Genomic DNA, 23,040 nt, shown 5'->3' with positions numbered 1-23,040 from the left:
AGGGTACAGAAGAACCCAACAACATGACCACCCATGGATGTGTTCAGCCACCAGGGCTGGGTCTGTAAGGGAGGGTCCTGGAGGAGGGTAATGAGACGTTCTAGTTCAACAGGTGGGCAATGCCCAGTGTAGGCAGGGGTCCCAGCTAGCCTGGCAGAACCTCATCCTCAAAGTGGGGGTGACCTGGGAGAGTGGCTCCTCCACGCGTGCCCACCAGTCGCGGCTCAGAGGGGTAAATAATTGAAGGGCACGTCACACGAACCCGCCCGCGTCACAGGATGCCTTCCCCGTCGGGTCTGGTTACGCCCCAGATAGCATTCTGACATCCCTGGCTGGTGAATAATTAAGCTGCCACCTCCTCCTTGGCTGGCCCTCCATCTCCAGGTTCCACTCTGCAGCCTCCTTCACCACCCGCTGAGCAGAGGGCACCCGACGGCACTGACCCCAGCGCTCCCAGCCCTGCGAGCGCCACCAGCCTCTCAGCACCTGGGTGCAGCCCACTCCATGGCCCCCAAGATGGACCAGTTCTACAGGTCCACCATGGCTATCTACAAGGTGAGCGAGTGCATGTGCAGCCCAGGCCCACGGCCGGAGCGCCTTGTGCCAGGGAGCGAAGGTTGGGCCAGCTCTGGAGTACAGAGTGACTGTGGCTGCAGCAAAGAAGGCGTGGGGCCAGGCCAGGCTGAGATGTGGGCACGGGAGTGGGGATCTGGGGGCAGTCGGTCACCCCAGCCCCAACCTGAGGCTCCCAGGGAGGGGCTTGTTCACAGTCACCCAGTAAGTGACAGGTCTGCTGAGATGTACTCAACAGGAGCCTCCAGCTCCCAAACGCCAGGCAAGGCAGGGTAGCCCAGCATGGCTGTAGCTGGGAGCAGGGGCCCAAAGAGCCCCTGGCCCAGGAGTGGGGAGTTTCTCTCTCTTTGTCTCTGTCTTTCTGCCTCTCTGTCTCCGTCTCTTGTCTGTCTCACTCTTGTTTCTGAGCTCCTCTCTCAGACTTGCTGCCTCACTCCAGAGGGCTTGCTGCGGTCTCCAAAGACATTTACTGAGCACCTTCTGTGTGCGGACTCTTTCACATACAAGCCTCACAACAGCCTGCTGCTCGGGTAAAAAATAATCACCCATTTGATAGATGCGAAAAGGAGGCCAGAGAGGTTAAACAGCTTGTTCAAGGTCACCAAGGGAGGCAGAAGGGCTGCAGGGATTTGAACCAAGACCCAAGTCCAAGCGCAGAGTCACCCCCACCACCCAGAGTGCTCTCCCACTGGCCATGGCTTGGGGTGGCCTTGCTCCCAGAGGGCTCTTCTTTGAGGAGGGCAAGACCTGCCCTTGCCCCTGAGGTGACTGGGCAGTCTGTGTGTCCCGTCCAGCGAGGCCTGGACTCAGGCCAGGGTTGAACTGTGCCCAGCTGGGGACTGTGGCAGACTGGCAGGCTTCGGCCCAGTGGGAAAAGAAGGGTCCTCCAAAGTGCATTGTCTTGGAAGAAAGATCCCACCAGGGTAAGTATGTGAGCAGAGCTGGCCGAGGAGACTCCAGCCTGGAAAAGGGCCACAAGAGATGGTCTCTGAGACCCGTTCAGGACCCCAGGTTTCTAACTGGGCTCCCCCTGGTGACCGCAGGCTTCTAGCTGGGCTCCCCCAGACTCCAGAGTCTTCTCACTGGGGTTCCCTGCTCCTGAGGCCTGTGACTGGCCTCTGCCCATCATTCCTTCTTCCTCTCCCAATCTTCACCCTACCTGCCCTTGCCCTCGGGTTCAGAGCATCATGGAGCAGTTTAACCCTGCCTTGGAGAACCTGGTCTACCTGGGGAACAACTACCTGCGGGCCTTCCACGGTGAGTGCCCAGCCGCAGCCCCTGCGCCCCCCCACCGTCCCTCCACAGACACTCATGTCTCCCACCCATATTCTCTGCACCCCACACCAGACAGACATTCACCATGTCCCAGCACCACCTGCTCCACCAGTGCTGTCGACAGAGGGTTACGAGCCATCTATGGGATGGACAGGCCAGGGACACACCTGGAGCCGAGTGCCACCCAATTCCTCGGTGCATTTTAGTTCTTCAAAGTCTGCTTCCTTGACACCAGCAACCTGCGCCACCCCTCCTTATGGGCACACCAGAGGCTGGCACTCCCACCCAAGACAGACCAATGCCAGACCCATCCTGGACAGTGCCAGCCACATTACCCAGCCCCTCAGCTCTGGACAGTGTCATATCACACACACCGCCCAGGGCATCCCTTCCCTCTCACAGGCACCTATACCAGCTCCTACAGTGTCCCCTCCTCACTCTCTCCTGATGGAAGGAGGGTCTCCAAAAGGGTGGGGGTGGCTGGGGGAGGGGGCTCGGGGTGGACCCATTCCTTCTCCCCGTGCAGCTCTGTCCGAGGCGGCCGAGGTGTATTTCAGTGCCATCCAGAAGATCGGGGAGCAGGCCCTGCAGAGCTCTACCTCACAGATTCTGGGTAAGGGACTGCCCCTTCTACTATCCCCCTATACACCTTTCTGGACCTGGGGGACACTCCTCCTCCTGGCCCCTCTGTCACCCCAGGCCTCCTCCTGCTGTCCAGACTGCAGGCACTCTGCCTGCCTCCCTGGTACTTCACCTCAGGCCCAGGACCTGCCCTACCCCTCATTCTTGGGTCCCAGAGGTGGTTCCTTTAATAGTCTTGTCCTTCCAGGGAGTCTGCCCAAAGACATGGGCCTCGCAACCCAGGGCCCAGAGCCCAGACTCCTCCTGGAGCCCCACCCCTCCCTACCACTCCCTGCACGGCTGTTAGAAGGCTGAAACAGGTGGCTGCCCGAGTCCCAGAGCCACATGGGAAATCCCAGGACTTTGGTCCTGAACTCCAGCCTCAGGCAGGCCCTTCTCTAAGTTTCTGGTGGGGAGAGGGTGGATGGGACAGACTCCCTCACTGAAGCCATTGTTCTTTGGACCTCTAGGTGAGATCTTGGTGCAGATGTCAGACACCCAGCGACACTTGAACTCTGACCTGGAGGTGGTGGTGAGTTTTGGCCTGGGGGCTTCACTCAGCCCCCCATATCCCTGCTCAGGGAGGACTTCCTGAGGCCCTTAGTGACATGACACTGGCCAGGCTGGGTTCTGCTGGGCACATTTGTCTGCACTGTCTTGTTCTAGCCTCCAGTCACCAGGAGGCAGGTGCCATTTCTGTCTCCACTTTACAGAGGAAGAAACTGAGTCTCAGAGATGTAGTCACTCACCCAAGATTCTGGAGTGAGTGGAGGAGCCAGGAGAGAAAGGGCTGCTGCCTGGTGACCCTGCCCCTCCAGCTCTGCCCTCCACTCTTTCAGGGAGCAGCCAGTGTCTGACCGGGATCCACCCATGAGAAAACCCCTTCCACGCCCCAGCCGCCCACAGAACTAAACCCAGGCTCCTCAGGAAGGGGTCGCAGGCTCTGCTGACCTGGCACCCCAGTGGCACCCCCCAGTCACAGCCCAACCACCTTGAAAAGCTGCACCCCTCAGACACAGCCTAGCCTTCCCACCTCAACTCCCTGGACCTCAGCCTGGACGCCCCCACCCTTGCCGTCCAGCACAGTTGCCCACTTCTCCATCATGCAGCCTCCCTGACCCCTGGGCAGGTTTGGTCCCACCTCCCTCTGGACTCCAACATGTGCTCCCATCTGCTCTCAGCACGTGGCGTGAAGAAAGTGAGCTCTGCTGCCAGAGCACCTGGGTTCAAATCCCAGTTTTACTGGTTATTGGCTTTGTGACCTTGGATGAGCTATATAACCTCTCTGTGCCTCAGTTTACCTGTCTGTGAAATGGAGACAATCATAATAGCTGCCTTGTAGGATTCAGCGAAATGAATAAGTATACACCCTTCCCCCTGGCACCTGGCCCTCTGTATAGCTTTGCTGTAATGATTAGAAGTAAAATTTATGTCCCTGTCTGTCCCTGCCAAGAATGGGAGCTCCTCTGGGCTGTGATCTCTGTAGCTCCAGAGCCTGGGACGGGGGCTGGCACTGAGCAGGGCTTTATTGACTGGGAGGAAAGAACGAGCTTTGAAGAGGGCATGGGGCTTGACCAGAAGGAGAGGAGGAGAGAGGGTGTTTGGAGAGAGTGCAGTGGCCAAGCGTGGGCATGAGCATGGTATCCACGGAGCAGACGTGGGCCAAGATCGGGAGCTGGGGAAAAATGGAAGGGGGTTGGGGCTTGAGGTGAGAGGCCTTGGAAGGTTTTGAAGGAAATTTCAACTAATTGTGACAGTCTGTGGTTCTCAAGTATGTGGGGGGAGGAACCCTGAAAGTCAGGATTGGGGAACACCATTAAATACTCCTCAGTTTGGTTACCGTGTCAAAACTGGGAACAATTTTACCAGCAGAAACTGCGTATCTACCTACACATGACAAAGCATGTGTGTGGGGCTTCGGCGGGGCGTTGTGGAGCCCAGCTCCTGCTGGCGGCCTGGGATCGCCTGTCTTTGTGTTTCATGTCTCTCCATGTCACTTGTGTCACCCCAGGGCTGGACAGGGACGAGTGTCACCCAGGCCCGCTCTGTAAAAAGAGCTGCCATCTCTGGGCACCAGTGTCTTGGCTGTGACATCAGGGCAGGGCCGTCAGCCAGAACCATACTGGGCCGAACACACCAGCAGCCATCTTCCCCTCTGGCTCACTCACTGGATAACTTTTTACCACCTCAAACCAGGTGCTATTGTAAGCACTGGGGGTCCAACAGACAAAAACTCTCGCCCTCCCCAAGAGCGGAGCCAGACCAAACCCAAGACAAGTAGGTGTGCATGTATGTGACAGGTTAGATGCAAAATAGGCTATGGAGAACAGGGAGGGGATAGGAAGACCTGGAGGGGCACGATTTTTAATAAATAGTCAAGGACAACATCACTAGAAAGGTGACATTGAGAGAAGGCCTAAAGGAGATGAGGAGTGAGCCAGGCAGACTCACAGGGAACGGCATGCTAGACAGAGGGAACGGCATGTGGAGGGGCGTGAGGAGGCCGTGTGGCTGGTCTGGTGACAGCAGGGCAAGCATGGAGCTGATGACCAGCCTGTCCTCTAGGGAAGGGGCATCATTAGAGGATGTTGATGGGACGAGTGACAGGGTGTGACTTAGGTTTGAGTTTTTCATTATAAATGAAAATGCAGATCCTGAAAATCTCACTGAACAAGTTAGACGTTGATGAATCATGATAAGGCAAACCCACCCTTGAACCTACCACCCAGGTCCAGAACTTTACAGCCTCCCCAGAAGACTGTCCATGTGTCCCCATGAGAATCACAGCCCCTCCCTCCGTCCAAAAGTGACTGCTGGTCTGGCACTTCCTTGTGTTCTTTTGTCATGGATCAAAGCGCACATCCCTAGACATTAGAGTTTGATCTTGCTCATTTTTTTTAAAAAAAATACGTCTTTGCATTTCAATGTACTGATTCCCCCTCCATCCCTTTCTTTTTCTTACAACTTGTCTGTCAAAGGCCCTGGGGCCTTTTAGCTGCTGGATTTCCCAGCCTGGAAGTTGCTGGTCACACAGTCCTGGTGCAGCCCATCTTATTCCTCTGTCCTCTGGCTCTAGGGGCCTGATCAGACTCCGATTCCATCCCTTTGGCAAGACTAGAGGGGGTGCTGGGTCCGTCCATTAGGAAGCAGGCACGTCTGCTACCCTGGGGTCATGAACAGTCTTGGAGGCTCAGTGTGTTACAGAATGCGGCCACCCCGCCGCCCTCTCACATTAACTGTAATATTTCTAGAAGAGTCACCTGTCACCTGCTGCTTGTGATCCAGTGGCACGTTTCCTACGAGAAAGGCTTACGCCCTCCCTTTACTATCTTGTCATCCCCGGACGGTGACCGATTGGCTTTATTTTTTTAACTAGCACAGTTTTTGTAGTGTTTTAGAATCATCTGTATCATAGATTTAAACATATTTGATGTGTTTCAATGCTTTGCAATTACCATTCTTATTTGAAGTTGAAAATGTCCCCTCTTTGGGCAGTTGAAGCCTCTTCAGTCTGGCTCCTGAGCCCTTTTGGAATGACCCTAGTAATTTTGACCTCCTAGCTATCCTGTCTGACAAGATGGCCGGTCCTCATCTGGTACTTTTCTGTAACCTGGGCACTAAGGGTTTCATTGCTACTGGGTCGATCATTGTTTTTAGTCCTTTTCAGTGGCCAGTGCTGTACATATACATATGCATTTACATGTTTAATATATATACGTTCACACACACATAGATACATGCATATGTACATACAATATAGGCACATGACAATGTGTATACTTAGAGATAAAATACCTCACAAATTCATACTGATACTTCCAATTCTGTTCACATCACAGGCTCTTTCCCTCACCTCTTCTGTGCTGCACCTGTACCTTTGTTCCCCGTCAAGAGTCCTGATTCTCAAGGATACAGAGAGTGAAGTAATTGGGATTATCCCATAACTCTTCACTGGCTTTATCTCATTGCATCACCACCATCTCCAAACAACAAGTAACTTACTAACTCCACCACCACCAACGTGGTTTCTAAAAACAGTTTAAATTTGTGTTGCATTTGCTTTCCCATTCCTGTCCCACTCTTGAAATTGGTGTACTGTGTTTACGTGGGCAGAGTGCAGCCGTTACACACCATGCCCTTTAGCCCTCATTGACCTTGGTTTACAAGTAGCTACATATTTAATGTTCACCACCAATCCTGTGACAATGTCTCACATGTCATTTTCCTGTCTGAAGCTTGTTCTCGAAGTCCCCACAGGAAGAGCTCATGTGAACAATGTTCTCTGAGTTCTCACACGGTAATAATAGTAATACTGTACTTGAAAGTCAATTTTGTTGGATATAAAATGCTTTCCTTCCCTCCTTCTTCCTTCCTTCCTTCCTTCCTTCCTTCCTTCCTTCCTTCCTTCCTTCCTTCCTTCCTTCCTTCCTTCCTTCCTTTCATTTTTCTTTCTTTTGTTTCTGATTATCTTAAATATGTTTTTCTTCTAGCATTGGACATTGTTATTCAAAAGTCTGATTATCTATTTTTTCTATTGTAAATTACTTGCTTTTTCTAGATACCTAAAAGACATTTATTTTCTTTCTTTTTCTAAGTCTAGTAATTTTTCTGGAATCTGTTTTGATACAGGCCAGTGTGGGTCAGTATTCTCAGTTATGTGGTATATTTCAGTATATAGTTTCAAACCTTTTGTTTTTAGTTTTGGAAAAAGTTCTTTGGAATTACAGTTTTTAGAATTCTTTTGTTCCCTTTCTTTGCATTTCTTCTTCAAGAACTCCTATATTTGTATATTCAATCTCCATAGCCTATTTAAAAATTTTTTATTTATTGATTTTAGCGAGAGAAGAAGGAAGAGAGAGTTATAGGAACATCACTCTGCTCCTGTATGTGCCCTGACCAGGGATCAAACTGGCAACCTCTACACTTCAGGATGATGCTCTGACCAACTAAGCCGTCTGGCCAGGGCTCCATAGCCTATTTTTAATATGTCTCTTCCTCTTGGATATTTTTACCTTTTTTCTTCATTTCTTTTTTTCCCCTCTACTTCTAAATACTATCATTTTATATCTGTAGTGAACATGGGGCCCATAATAGAGCCCTACCAGATATAGGCATAGCTATAGACAGAGATAGACATATAGATCCATAGATATAGGTTGTGGCTAGATGCATGTATCTACTTTACTAAGATATAATTCATATACCACAAAAGCCACCCTTTCAAAGTGTGCTATTCAGATATTTTTAGTATAGTCACAATTTCAAAACTATCCCCACTATCTAATTTCAGAGCATTTTACCATCCTTGCCCCCAAAATAATCTCTCCCTATTTTTTTGTTTCTATTTTATTTAAAATTTTTCCTTTTTATTTTATATTTCTCCTCGGGCATTCTTTGTTGCATTTACCACTCTGTTGTGTTTTGCCTTTATTACCAAACTTATGTTTTTCTTTATAAATTTCTAACCCCATCCTGAATTCTGTCACCCATTCTGAACTTTTCTAATTCATACCCGTGTTCTTTCTCTCCTGTCTTGTCTCATTGTCTTAATGCCATTTAGTTTGCTTTTAACCTGTGGAGTCTGTTTTCTCCTGTTCTGTGGGCCTGTCTTTCTGGTATGCTTTCATCATCTGTAGGAATGATTCCTCTTCTTTTTCTCAGAATAACTTTCTATTGGATTTAACTTCAGAGAGTTTCAGTTACTCATTTTTATGTGAAATTAGTGTTATCTAGGTGAAATGCACACACAATGAGATATCTATTCTTAAGTGTGGAGTTGGATGTTTTGACATGGTATATACCATGTAACCACCATGCTGAAAAAGATTTCCCACAGCCCAGAAACTTCCCTTGTATCCTTTTGCTTTCAGTACCCTTGGAGGCTCCCACTGTCCGATTTCCATCTCTAGCACTTAATTTTGCCTGTTCTAGAACTTCCTGTGAATGGAATTATACAATACATATCCCTTCACTCACTCCTCACAATGTCTGTAAGTTTAACTCATGTAGCTGCATGTACCGATGCTTTGTTTTGTTTGATTGCTGTGTGTCTCATTATGTGACTGTACCACAATTTGCTTATCCATTTTTCTGTTGCTGGTCATTTTGGTTGCTTCCAGCTTGGGGCTATGAGAAATAGGGCTGCCATGAACATTCTTGTACACGTCTTTTTGTGGATATGTGTTTTTATTTCTCTTGGGTGAATAGCTAGGAGTGGAAATTATAGGTCATGGGGTTGACATGTATTTAGCTTTGTAAGAAACTGTCAAAGAGTTCTTCAAAGTTCTCTTACTATTCTGCACTCCCACCAGCAGTATCTGCAAACTGTTGATCTATATCCTTGCCAGCAGTTGATGCTGTCAGTCTTTATATTCTAGCTGTCCTAGCAGGTATAGAATGGTATACCTCACTGCAGTTATATTTTGCATATCCTGATGATTAATGACTCTTATTGACTGATTTTTAGAAAGAGAGGAAGAGATTGAGAGAGAGAGAAACACTGATTTGTTGTTCCACTTAATTATGCATTCATTGGTTGGTTGATTCTTGTATGTGCCCTGCTTGGGGATCAAACCTGCAACCTGGGTGTTCAGTGCTATAACCAACTGAGCTACCAGGCCAGGGTCGACTAATGACGTCAATGAGATTATTGGACATTAGTATATCTTCTTGAGGTGTTTGTTTAGTCTTTTGACCATTTTTCATTGGGTTACTGTTATTGTTGACTTTTAGGAGTTTTTTATATAGTCAAGACTTGAGCCCTTTGTCAGATATATATACGTTGAATGTTTTTTTTCCCAATCTGTAGCTTGTTTATTCACTTTCTTAATAGTGTCTCTTATGACCAGAAATTAAAAATTTTCATGAAGCCCAATTTGGCAATTTAAAAAAATGGTTTGTGTTCATGTCCTATGTAAGAAATCTTCACCTACCCCCATCGCAAAGATATTCTCCTAAGTTTTCTTGTAGAAGCTCTATGTTTTGCACTTTACAATTATTTCTATGATCCATCTTAAATTTATTTTTGTGTATGAAGTGAAAGGGAATCAGGGTTCATTTTGCCCCATACAGATATTTGATTGTTTCAGAACCATTTTAAAAGGACTTCCTTTACCCTATTCATTTGATTTGGTGTCTTGGTCAAAAATTGTTTTGCCATATATGTGTAGGTCCATTTTTGAACTTTCTACTCTGACCTATGGATATCTTTGTCTATCCTTATGCGGATGCTATACTGTATTAATTACTATAACTTTATAGTAAGTCTTTTTTTTTTTTTTTTAAATAAATTTTTATTAATGGTAATGGGATGACATTAATAAATCAGGGTACATATATTCAAAGAAAACATGTCTAGGTTATTTTGTCATTAAATTATGTTGCATACCCCTCGCCCAAAGTCAGATTGTCCTTCGCCACCCTCTATCTAGTTCTCTGTGCCCCTCCCCCTCCCCCTAACTCTCCCCCTGTCCTCCCTCCCCCCACCCCTGGTAACCACCACACTCTTGTCCATGTCTCTTAGTTATAGTAAGTCTTGAAATCAGGTATTTCTAAGAATTTTGTTCTTCTTTTTCGAGATTGTCTAGTCTATTCAAGATGCTTTCATTTCTAGGCCCTGGCTGGTTGGCTCAGCGGAAGAGCGTCGGCCTGGCGTGCGGGGGACCCGGGTTCGATTCCTGGCCTGGGCACATAGCAAATGGGCGCTTCTCCACCCCCCCTTCCTCTCTATCTCTCTCTTCCCCTCCCGCAGCCAAGGCTCCATTGGAGCAAAGATGGCCCGGGCGCTGGGGATGGATGGCTCCTTGGCCTCTGCCCCAGGCGCTAGAGTGGCTCTGGTCGCGGCAGAGCGACGCCCTGGAGGGGCAGAGCATCGCCCCCTGGTGGGCAGAGCGTTGCCTCTGGTGGGCGTGCAGGGTGGATCCCGGTTGGGAACATGCGGGAGTCTGTCTCTCCCCGTTTCCAGCTTCAGAAAAATACACACACAAAAAAAGATGCTTTCATTTCTATATAAATTAAAGAATCTAGTTGTCAATTTCTCTAAGCAAGCCTGCTGAGATTTTGATAGGAATTGCATTAACCTATAAACAATGGTCATTTTAACAGTATCGGGTCTTTTGACCCATGAACATGGTATACCTCTCTGTTTATTGATATCTCATAGCAATGTTGTGTAATTTTCAGTATAGCAGTATTTTTTTGTGTGACAGAAACAGAGAGAGGGACAGACAGACAGAAAGGGAGAGAGTTGAGAAGCATCAATTCCTCATTGCAGCACCTCAGTTGTTTATTGATTGCTGTCTCGTATGTGCCTTGATCAGGGGCTACAGCAGAGCAAATGACCCCTTGCTCAAGCCAGCGACCTTGGACTCAAGCCAATGCCCTTGGGCTTCAAGCCAGTGACCCCTGGGCTCAAGCCAGCAACCATGGGGTCATGTCTATGATCCCACACGCAAGCCAGTAACCCCACACTCAAGCTGGTAAGCCCACACTCAAGCCATAGATGAGTCCACGCTTAAGCTGGTGACCTTGGGGTTTCAAACCTGGGTCCTCCATGTCCTACCAACGCTCTATCCACTGTGCCACCACCTGGTCAGGTCAGTATAGCAGTCTTAAACATCTGATAGATTTATTTCTAGGCATTTGGTGTTTTTTGAAGTCATTTGTAAACAACATTTTTAAGTACTACCGTATTTTTCACTCTGTAAGACACACCTGACCATAAGACACAGGGTTTTAAGGAGGAAAATAAGAAAAAAAATATTCTGAACCAAATGGTGTGTTAAAATATTTAATGAAATACCATATTTTTCACTCCATAAGACACATGGGCATTTCCCCCTCCACTTTTTTAGGGGGAAAAAGGTGTGTCTTATGGAGCAAAAAACAGTATTTTCCACTTGTTCATTGTTTGACTTGTATTTTAATAGAATCACTCTGGCTCCTGTCCTAAAAATAAAAGAACAGTAGGGGGCAAAAGCAGGAGCAGGAGACTAGCTATGAGGCTGTTGCAGTAATCTAGTGGAGGAATTATGTGGCTTGGGAAAGGGCTGCAACAATGGTGGTGTTGAGAAGAGATCAGATTGAATGTAGAATCAATAAGGTTTTTTTGTTGTTGTTTTTACAGAGACAGAGAGAGAATCAGAGATAGGGACAGACAGACAGGAATGAAGAGAGATGAGAAGCATCAATCATCAGTTTTTCATTGCTACACCTTAGTTGTTCATTGATTGCTTTCTCATATGTGTCTTGACCGTGGGGCTACAGCAGACCGAGTAACCCCTTGCTCGAGCCAGCGACCTTGGGTCCAGGCTGGTGAGCTTTGCTCAAACCAGATGAGCCCATGCTCAAGCTGGCGACCTTGGGGTCTCGAACCTGGGTCCTCCGCATCCCAGTCCGACGCTCTATCCATTGTGCCACCGCCTGGTCAGGCCCAATAAGATTTTTTGATGGGTTAGATGTCTGTTACAAAAAAAAAGAGGAAAGTCTAGATACAGTGATGCCTCAGTTTTCATTGATAATCTGTCTGAAAACAATCAGTGAAATCTGAAACCGACAAAAACTGAGGCAATTATTTCCATATGAATCAGTGTAAATCCAATTACTGTATGTATTAGTACTCACAATCAATAAAAAAAACACAAAAACACTAGAAAGCAATGGAATTGTTTGGCTATATGTGCGAGGTGATGCTTGTACAATGAGAAACAATGCCACACTGAGCTGGAGAACGCATAGGTCGCCCTTTGCTTTTGCAAAATTAGCAGTGAGGTCACATGGGCACGCTGATGAAATCTGAGGCAATCGATGAAAACCAAGACAAATTTTTCCACAGAAAAAATCAACGAAAACTGACACCGATGAGAACCGAAGTCAACGAAAACCGAGGCATTACTGCTAACTCCAAGGTTTTCTTTGTTTTGTTTTTAATGTAACTAACTGATTTTTTTAAAGACTTTATTTATTCCATTTTTAGAGGGGGGGGTGGAGGAGCAGGAAGCATCAACTCCTATATGTGCCTTGACCAAGCAAGCCCAGGGTTTCAAACCGGCAACCTCAGCATTCCAGGTTGACACTTTATCCTATTGCGCCACCACAGGCCAGGCGTAACTCCAAGATTTTAACTTGACTAGCCAGAAAGATGGAGTTGCCATCAGCTGAGGTGGGAAAAACTGAATGTGGAGCAGTTTGAATGGAGAAGAGAGGCCAGGGGCTCAGTTTTAGTCTGATAAGTATGAGATGATTATCAGGAAACCAGTTGGAGAGGTGCAATCATCAGTTCATGTATGCGACTGGAGTTTGGGGGTGAGGTCTGGGCTGGGATGCATATCTGGAGTCATGAGCATAGAGCCTGCATGAGCTCACCAAGGGAGTGGATGTAGCTAAGAAGGGAAGAAGCCCAAGGTCAACCCAACATTAAAGGATCAGGGAGATGAGGGGGAATCAGCAAAGGACAGAGAAGCAGCAGCCGCGGGGAGGGGGCAGTGTGAGGAAAACTAGGAGAGGTGCTGGGCTGGGACTGAGGGAAGAAGGTGTTTCAGGAGGAGCGGGTGGTCATCTGTTTCCAATGATGATGACAGGCTAAGGTGGAGGAGCCTGAGAACTGACTTAGCAACATGGAGTCTCTGTGACTTTGACAAAAACGTTTTTGTTGCCATGGTGGGGCATAGTCTAACTGAAGGGGACTCAAGAATGAATGGGAGATGAGGAATTGGGGTCAGCTTCAGAGACAGCTCTTTTAAGATGACTTTCCTGTGTAGATGGCAGAGGATTTCTTGAGTTACTGGAGTAAATCGACATCTGGAGCTTATAGGGTGTGTTTTCAACAGCTGGGCCTACCCTCAGCTTCTGTGCTGAGGTGCTTCTAGGACATGCAAATAGTGTGTGCCGGGAGAGGGAGGCAGGGAAGGCAGCCCGTGTCCTGACCTGCTGGGATCCCTCTGCCTGCCCTGGGGGTGGTGACTCCCTTATTCCAGAGGCCACCTGCTAATTACAGACAGACTGGTTCCTCCACAGCAAGCTGAAAGTCCACCACCAGTATCCTCTGAATAGATCCTTCTCTACAGGAGCTTGCTGAGGACTTTCCAGGGACCGAGTGGTGCCTGGGCCCCATCTGACTGGCATGCCCCATCTGCGATCACGGCCAGGCCATGACAATGGGAAGCACTATAGTCCCTCTGCCCTGCTTTACTGCACATTTCCACGGTGTGACTCAGTTCATATGGGAGTGGAAGCAGGAGTGACGTCATATGACGGAAGGTGGATTGTCCAAGAGCAGTGTTTCCAGGCAAGAGGAATGGGACAAGGCAAACAGAATTAAGAGGAAGGGAGGAAGCCCCATACTTGTCTGCGGTCAGTGTTTTAAGGATATTTGAAAAGATCTCCTGCTCTCCAGCCTCCCTGGGCTCTCAGCCGGGGACAGGTGTCACCATTGCCCCCGTGTCCACCTCCCTGACAGCCCCGCTTCCTCCTACATCAGGCCCACTCTGCAGTAATTAGGGCATTGCCAACATGTCCATTCTGTTGATTTTGTGCATTTTAAATATTTTCTGTGGCCTTCAGTGTGGTTCAAGTTCCTCTGTCCAGGTGCCAGTCACTCTCTTTGTTGGTGCTCTGGTTACCAAGTTGCCTGAGTTTTGGAGATCTGCCCCAGTCCACATCTCCCATAAGCCTGTGGTTTCTTTTGGACAATTCAGTAGGATGTGGGGATTTTTCAAGAGCATGCATTCTGTGTTCAAGCAGAAATCTTGAACTGTCTCTTCAGTGGGAGGCAGGGCCAGGAGAAGAGGGAGGTGCGTCCTCGCGGGGAGGTCCTGCAGGTGCAGGTTGAGAAGCCTCACTTGCTACTGGATCCAGCAGAAAGGGTCCTCAGAGGGCAGAAAAGTGTACTCAGCACAGCTCATAACACTGACAGGCCCCACCCTGCCATACACACACACACCTCACTCTGGCAGCCGCAGCTTGGGTTTAGGGTGCGGCCTATTCTAGGGAAACGACACTCAAGCTCCAAAGCTTCAGAAACAATTATGGGAGAAAAACTTACAATTAAGAACTTTATGTTTACTGGGTTTTTCTGCATCCTGGGAGGAAATGACCAGCATTCCTTTTCTGGATGATGCCCAACCCCTAGGGACAGGGCTCCTATAGCACAGCATGGGGACCCCCATGGCAGGAGGTAGGATCCAAGCAGAAGTGGAGGGTTTCCAGAGGTGGCAGTGGGGTGAGAGATGCTTCTCTTTGCTCCCTGTGTGACCTAAACTTAAGGGCAGAGATGGCAGCTGGAAGGATTTAGGGTTCAATGCCCCAATGCAGAGTGACCCATGGAACACTGATGGAGACACAAGGGGAATGTGCCAAGGGATTGCTGAGGCCCATAGAATCAAAGCTCATCGGGTCTATAGGGCTGGACCTTAGAAAGCACCTGGCCAAGACCTTACTATTACAGATGGGGAAACTGAGGCCCAGAAAAGGACAGCAGTTTGTCCAAAATCACAAAGCAAATTGGAGACACAACCAAAACGAGGACCTGACTCTTCTGGGATGAGCCCAGTAGCCTCCCTGGCCTCCTGGTCACCCAGGTCAGCCGCTTCCTGGGTACCCAGACAGCTAAGGCCTCAATAGTTCTGAATGCCTTTGTGGGTCCGGCCCTGCCCATGTGCCGAGGACAGAGATGGTCAGACCTGGTTCCTGCCCACAGCGCTTGCTGCCCATACAAAAGGCTGAACAGGGGCCCATCAAGAAATTCTGTCCCGTGGCTAGAGGAATGAACAGTAAACAAACAAATATGATACACATTCCAGAAACAAAATGATTGAGCAATGGATTCCTTCTGGGAAGTCAGCGGGGGCAAATGTTTGAAGATTGGTGGGTAATTCCAGGCACAGGGAATGGCATCATCAAAGCTCAGACTAAGAGTAAGAACCAGAGGCTGTTATACATTTATCGATGGTGTTTAGAGCGAGGTACTGCTCTAAATGTTTTGTGTGATTAATCATTTAATCCTTCCTCCAACCAGGCCCTCTTATTATGCCCATTTTCCTGATGACTGGGCAGGTGCCTGGTGTGTTAGCACATGGCACACAGTGTATCTGAGTGGACAATGCAAAGGATGCTGGGTCCTGAGAAGGATGGGCTGCCCCAATCACCCCCTCACTGCACCCACACAGGTGCAGACCTTCCACGGGGACCTGCTGCAGCATATGGAGAAGAACACTAAGCTGGACATGCAGTTCATCAAAGTGAGTCTGGCCGCCCACCTCAGCACCCTGTCCATCACAGGCAGGACTACCTCTTCCCATTTGACAGATGGACACATTGAAGTCAATGCTGGTTGTTGACTGGCCCTGGGTTGTATGCATTCCCAGCTGAGCTCCCCTGCCCCGTCCGGTGCTCTGACACATGAACTAGACACCTAGAGCTTTTGACGTGGGGGTCTCCTCCTCTCTCCACCCCACCCAAGGACAGCCGCCAGCACTATGAGATCGAGTACCGCCACCGAGCGGCCAACCTGGAGAAGTGCATGTCTGAACTGTGGCGCATGGAGCGGAAGAGGGACAAGAATGTGCGGGAGATGAAGGTGTGAGGCCTGGGGACATAACTGGACTCTGGGAGGACCCAATGACACCCTCCTGAGCTCCTCTGAGCCACCACCAGGCCAACAGGAGTGTGGTTTGCCCCAGCCTCTGAACTGAGGTCAACCAGTCTTGGGTGGGGTGGGAATTACTGGTCTCGGACACCATCAGCACAGCCTCTTTGCCTCCTGGCCCTCTTCAGTTGCCCCAGGCCCCTCCCAAACCCTAGCACCTCTCTTGCTTCTCCCACTTTGCTGAGCAAGCCTGAGACCATCAGTCATGTGCTCCTGAACATGGCAGTGAAGGGGTGATCCACCTGCAGCCCCCCACCAGCCTTCCCCTCCCTCCAGTGGTAGGATTCAAATAATTTAACAACTGATTCTCTGCCCTAATGACTGTTTTAAGTATTAAAAATGATATACCGAAAGGTAGTTTATTATTTCATGCATTTAATACTTAAATAAGAACAATAAAAGAGGTATACAAAACTAGATTATGTTATGAGTTTTGGAGGTTCCAGCAGGGAGCGCAGCTACTCGTATACCCTTGACCGAAGAACGGTCCTCTCCTCTAGCGGGAAAGGTCGTCCTCTTCGACCCACCGAGCGCGCAGCTTCGGGAGGAACGCACATGGAGCGGTGAGGGAGGAAGGAGACACCTGCCTAGCCAGCCAGATCAGCCGAATCAACCCTGGCGATCAATGGGGTGACAGATGTCGCAGCCAGATTGTCCTCACATCCTGTTATGAGTTTTAAAATATTAATGAAAATATTAAATAATACCTGACAAAAAACAAATTTGTTATTTAAGATATTTCCATATTACTTCTTGATTGGCGTCCTCACTTGCAATTTTTTTTCACCTATGGATGGAATGAACATTACTACAGGCACTAACGTTAAAAAAGAGTAAGGAATGTAAATCTGTGATTTCCACATTGGATGGCTGCCCAGGTGCCCACCTTAGAACCCTGATTACAAGTGCCATTCTAACAACCGGTTTGCTGAAATCAACAAAAAGTTAGGTATCAGTTCTGCCGAACCCGGTGCAAACTGGCTGAATCCCACCCCTGCCCCCTCCCACCCAGATAGTGGTACCCTACCCCCTGGCTAAGGCCCACTCTCCTCCTGAGCCCTTCCTCCTCATCCCTGGCCTCTATGTCTGAGACCTCCGCCTCACTTCCTATCTCCTCTTCTGTCTCTTTTAATAAGCCCGTATCTGTTTTCAGAATCTTCCCTTCCTACTAGGGGGTTATTAATCAACTCATTTGCATTTTCATCAAATCAACCTCTCTGGGCCCCATCTCTGTGCTGAGCTGGGTGCTGGAGACAGAAGGATGGCTCAGACACCAGCCCTTCCTAGAGGGACCCAGAACTCAGGCTCATGAGGATGAAGCTTCCCATGAGAGGGCAAGCCCTGGGAGCTAGGATGGGCTGGGTGTTCAGGGGGGGCTTCTAGGAGGAGGTGGCTCGGTCAGGAAGGACAGGGAGGCTGCAGACAGCTGGTGCTCATGGCTCCAGCCAGAATCCCCTTTGCCTCCAGGAGAGCGTGAACCAGCTGCACGCGCAGATGCAGGCCTTCGTGTCCGAGAGTCAGCGCGCAGCTGAGCTGGAAGAGAAGCGGCGTTACCGGTTCCTGGCTGAGAAGCACCTGCTGCTTTCCAATACCTTCCTGCAGTTTTTTGGTCGGGTGAGCGGGGCTGGAGGACAGCTGATGGAGCCCTTGGGGCTGGGCTCTCTGTGAGCTGTCTGCACACAGGAATTCCCCCCCTTCCTCCTTTTTCCCTTTTTCTTCCTTGGTAGATTTTTTTAAATTTATTCTCTCCACCTGTTTGTTTATTCATTTCTGTGTTTATTTGTATCATCAGATATTCATTCATTTATTCACTCATGATTTTATTTTCACATTCATTCTAATTCATGCATTTATTCATTCATTTAGGAATCATATTTTTTATTTCTGCTTGTATGAACTTACCATTCAGAAATTCATTGGTTCATAGTTTATTCAGTTATTGTCTGTTAATTTTATCTTATAATTTAAATCCTGTATGCAGTTGCTGTTTCTATTTGCTAGACCAATCAAATGTTTTCCTTTCTCATTGTGTTCCTAACGGGTTTTGCTTACCGTATTTAGCTGCCATGTTATTTAATGCTTTTGGGTTTATGATTATTATACCTTCTCTCTAAATGTTGCCATTTAGGTACTTAATGTTTCTCATAATCCAGTCCAAGGCTTTTAATTCCACTTTGTCTAAGATGAATATTGCCCTTCCTACTTTCTTTTCTTTATGTCTTTGTTTTAAGTGTGTTTTCTGTTACTAAAATATAGCTTAGTTTTTATTTTTGACCTGCCTGACATCTGTATTCTAATAGAGAAATTTAGTTTGTCCTGTTTAAGCTAACAACCAATACACCTGTTTTATTCTTTTTTGGATAACTTGATTTAACTGTACTTACTTTGTCATTTCCTCTTTTTCTTCCATTCTTGTTGTCAGTTTGGTTGAGTTACTATACATTCCCTTTTCCTGTTATTAATTTAGAAATTCTACTATTTTTTTCATCTCTACTCGGGATGACCTCACTTTATGACCCCCATAATCACAAATATCTATTATCTTTTCCAAAAAATAATAACCCTCCCCACCACTACTTGGTCATTGCTCTCACCTCATAAGATGACACCTTGAAAAGGATTTTCCTGCCCTCCCTGGTACTCTAAGACGAGGCCTTTGGAAAGTTTTTACTCCTCCCATCATCCTCCCTTACACCATGTTTTGGTTTTTCCAAGAAACTTCAGGACTTTTAGTTCCAGACCCTCATGGTTACTTCTTTGCAGCATGGCCCTTCTATTGCAAGAACCTTTACTTAGACTACATACGTTACCCCTGCCCAGTGTGTCTGTCATCCTCCACTAAAATTTCCCAATACACGTCATCAGATTCCCTGCTCACTGCTATTTTCACTCCCTTTTATCTCTTGAGGTTTCTGTTTTGTTTTTGTTTTTTGGGGTTTTTTTTGTATTTTTCCGAAGTTGGAAACGGGGAGGCAGTCAGACAGACTCCCACATGCGCCCGACCGGGATCCACCCGGCATACCCACCAGGGGCGATGCTCTGCCCATCAGGGGCGTTGGCTCTGCCGCAATCAGTCATTCTAGCACCTGAGGCAGAGGCCACAGAGCCCTTCTCAGCGCCCGGGCAAACTTTGCTCCAATGGAGCCTTGGCTGTGGGAGGGGAAGAGAGAGACAGAGAGGAAGGAGAGGGGGAGGGGTGGAGAAGCAGATGGGCGCTTCTCCTGTGTGCCCTGGCCGGAATCGAACCTGGGACTCCTGCACGCCAGGCCGACGCTCTACCACTGAGCCAACCGGCCAGGGCTCGAGGTTTCTGTTTTGATTAATTGGAGCAGCTAGAGAATTTTCAAAAGTACTTTCTGCAGATACATGGTCTGAGTCAATTGCACGTGTACAAACGTCTCCTTTTACCCTGGGTGCACATTGGCTGGCTGCAGGGCCCCGGGGCTGCGGGCCTCTTCCGCCGCGGTCCAAGGTTCTAGTGTTCTATGTTGTAGGTGCGAAGTCTGGTGCTTGCCTGTCTTCGTTCCTTTTAAGTAACCGGCTCTTTCTCTGTAGATGCTTGTGGGTTTTCTCAGGAGCTTGTCCGGGCACTGCCTAAGTGCATGCCTGTCGGTGCCCCTGCAGTCTACTGGCTCAGGTCTTTCTTCAGGTCAGGGGACTGTTTGCTTTTCCATTTCTTTAATTATTACTACCTCTCTGCTATCATTCCTTTTTCTCCTCTGAAACTCCAGTCATTTGGGGCCCCACATCGATGACCTCCCTCACCATGTCTGTTTCACCCATGCTTGCTCCGTGTGTTGAGATATGTCTCCCCTTGACATGTCAGCCACTGATCCTGTTCTCAACAGGAGTGTCCTCTCTATTACTTCATCTCTTCAATTTCAAGTCTTAAAATTGTTCTCTGTCTGGGTGAGAAGGTCTTTGTGATACAGTATGCGTTCCTACCAAGTTCATGTTAAGCTTGTCACCTTCTTCCCTCCGCTGCCCGGGTGGTCTGCTAGGTCAGTGGTAGTCAGCCTGGTTCCTACTGCCCACTAGCGGGTGTTCCAGCTTTCATGGTGGGCGGTAGCAGAGCAACCAAAGTATAAATAAAAAGATAGATTTAACTATAGTAAGTTGTTTTATAAAGATTTATTCTGCCAAACTTAGCGAAAATCCAACATAAAGTACTTGGTAAGTAATTTTTTTTTTTTTTGTATTTTTCTGAAGTTAGAAATGGGGAGGCAGTCAGACAGACTCTCGCATGCGCCCGACCAGGATCCACCCAGCATGCCCACTAGGGGGTGATGCTCTGCCCATCCGTTGCTCTGTTGCAACCAGGGCCATTCTAGCACCTGGGCAGAGGCCACAGAGCCATCCTCAGTGCCCGGGGCCAACTTTTGCTCCAGTGGAGCCTTGGCTGCGGGAGAGGAAGAGAGAGACAGAGAGGAAGGAGAGGGGGAGGGATGGAGAAGCAGATGGGCGCTTCTCCTGTGTGCCCTCGCCGGGAATCGAACCCGGGACTCCTGCATGCCAGGCCGACGCTCTACCACTGAGCCAACCGGCCAGGGTGCGGTAAGTAATTATTATTATATGCTTTAACTTACTGTAACTCTGCTTTATAAATTTTATAAAGTAAAGTTACTTCCCTACTTTATAAATCACCATTACTGTGGAACTGGTGGGCGGTTAGAAAATTTTACTAACAGAGATACAAAAGTGGGCGGTGGGTATAAAAAGGTTGACTACCCCTGTGCTAGGTTCTCCTCCATGGCCACCAGGTCCTCTTTGGTGCCTCGTTTCTTTCCTTTGCCTCCTCATGGTCCTGTTCCCACTCTGGGTTGAATTGAACTGAAAGGGCTCAGACAGTGGTGTTGGCAAATATGGGGGCAGGGGAGTGGAGCAGTGTTCCCTAGGCCAGGGGTCGGGAACCTATGGCTCGCGAGCCAGATGTGGCTCTTTTAATGGCTGCACCTGGCTCGCAAACAAATCTTTAATAAAAAAAATAATAACATTAAAAATGTAAAACATTCTCATGTATTACAATCCATTCATTTCCTACCACTCATGTTCATGGTTGCAGGTGGCTGGAGCCAATCACAGCTGTCCTCTGGGACAACACCAAATTTTTATTGGATAATGTATAACGTACACAGGTTGCTGTATGGCTCTCACGGAATTACATTTTAAAGTATGTGGCGTTCGTGGCTCTCTCAGCCAAAAAGGTTCCCGACCCCTGCCCTAGGGGGCCCCACTCTGCCCAGGTCTTCCTTCCTGTTGCATGGCTCTCACTCAGCCTCAGCGGTAGAGATTCATTTGGCCTATTCACATGGAGAACCACTGCAGGCAGGGCTGCTAGGGAGGCATGTGCAGGTCGTGTGCCACACAGGGTACTGGCTCCGTAGGGACTGTGCTCTGTTCCCCAAGCCGAACACGTGGTACAGACTGTTTGCCTATAGACAGGAGCACCTTTCTCTTTGCATAAAGAGACCATTCTCTCACCAAATGTGTGCCTCCCTGTCTTTGTCCATCCAGAGGGGACATCGGTCTCTAAATTACAAATGCTACCTTATGGGCTAGCAGCAGCCTAAGCCTATGGACCCCGGGAACTCAGGAAAGCCAGTAGCACCTCCCAGGCCACACTCAGGAGGGACATGTGGTGTTGCCCTACCCAAGTGTCCCTGTGGGCTGCTTCGCTTGGACCCCAAGTCCTAGTCTTTGCCTGGCTCCTCAATTGCGGGTCCTTAGGCCTCTGCCAGCCCAGCAGTAGTCACAGTTGTGTCCTGCTCTCTTCTGAAAAGGTCTAGCAGTGGCCAAACCTGGCGTGTGGACTTGCCTGCGTGGCCTGGCCCAGCTGCTGACCCCCCAGGGAGCTTGCTGATGGGATCTGTAGGAGGAGGAGCCAGGGGCATTGGGATATGATCTTCCCACTATCCCCTCCCCTCAGAAATCAATGACTTACTTCATCGCTGCATTTTGCTAATGTCTCTACTTCCTCACCAATACTTGTTATTGACTCTCCTTTTGATTATAGTCACCCTAGTGAGTGTGACATGCTATCTCATTATGGTTTTGATTTGCATTTCCCTGATGACTAGTGATGCTGAACATCTTTTCATGTGTTTATTGGCTGCTTATGTATCTTCTTTGGAAGGAAACTCCTTTCTGCCGGTGTCCTAACAGTTAACCTCCAACATTATGAGGAAAGCTGAGCCTGACCAGGCAGTGGCGCAGTAGATAGAGCGTCGGACTGGGATGTGGAGGACCCAGGTTCGAGACCCTGAGGTCTCCAGCTTGAACGCAGGCTCATCTGGTTTGAGCAAAGCTCACCAGCTTGAGCTCAAGGTCACTGGCTTGAGCAAGGGGTCACTTGGTCTGCTGTAGCCCCCAGTCAAGGCACATATGAGAAAACAATCAATGAACAACTAGAGTGCCACAATGAAGAATTGATGCTTCTCATCTCTTTCCCTTCCTGTCTGTCCCTCTCTCTGTCAAAAAAAAAAAAAAAAAAGAGGAAAGCTGAGCCCTTCACTGGCTGCGTCCCGCTGGGTGCCCTCATCTCAGGAGGGGCTGTGGGTTGAATGAGTCCAACTTCCCCGAGGTATGGGGAATAGGTAGCATGTTGTCTGACCCAGCTAGGTTTTAGGACATGCAAGATTGAACTCCTAAAATAAGTAACCATAAATATAAATATTTACCTGTCCCTATAGCAGAATGCACAAGCTGTAGAGAAAGATTTAAAGAACTATAATGGGAAAGTATCCTTCTCGTCATCTGCAGTAATCAGTCCTTGGTTAGTCCAATGCTATTCAATGGCGTGCCTTCCTCCCTCTCCCCCAGCCTCTCTGGGTTTGCTGCACTTGGCTGGTATATCTCTGGGATACATTCCTAGAAATGGAATTTGTGAGTCTGAGGATACAGGCAGGCATTGGTTGTACCAATTCACACTT

The 23,040-nt window shown here is 48.3% G+C and overlaps 1 protein-coding gene across 1 annotated transcript in view; it reads left to right on the top strand.

Annotated features, from left to right (window-relative positions):
- Nucleotides 1-91: 91 nt before the first annotated feature.
- Nucleotides 92-23,040, top strand: part of BAIAP2L2 (BAR/IMD domain containing adaptor protein 2 like 2) — a 32,370-nt gene continuing 9,421 nt past the window's right edge. The window contains exons 1-7 of the mRNA XM_066358383.1: nt 92-555; nt 1,755-1,830; nt 2,375-2,461; nt 2,940-3,001; nt 15,633-15,704; nt 15,926-16,042; nt 17,579-17,725. Coding sequence (XP_066214480.1) covers nt 505-555; nt 1,755-1,830; nt 2,375-2,461; nt 2,940-3,001; nt 15,633-15,704; nt 15,926-16,042; nt 17,579-17,725 — 612 coding nt within the window. The 5' untranslated portion in view covers nt 92-504. The remainder of the gene's footprint in view (nt 556-1,754; nt 1,831-2,374; nt 2,462-2,939; nt 3,002-15,632; nt 15,705-15,925; nt 16,043-17,578; nt 17,726-23,040) is intronic.

Source organism: Saccopteryx leptura, chromosome 1 (genome assembly GCF_036850995.1).
Source record: "Saccopteryx leptura isolate mSacLep1 chromosome 1, mSacLep1_pri_phased_curated, whole genome shotgun sequence".
Lineage (NCBI taxonomy): Eukaryota > Metazoa > Chordata > Mammalia > Chiroptera > Emballonuridae > Saccopteryx > Saccopteryx leptura.
This window is presented reverse-complemented; position numbering and strand designations above follow the sequence as displayed.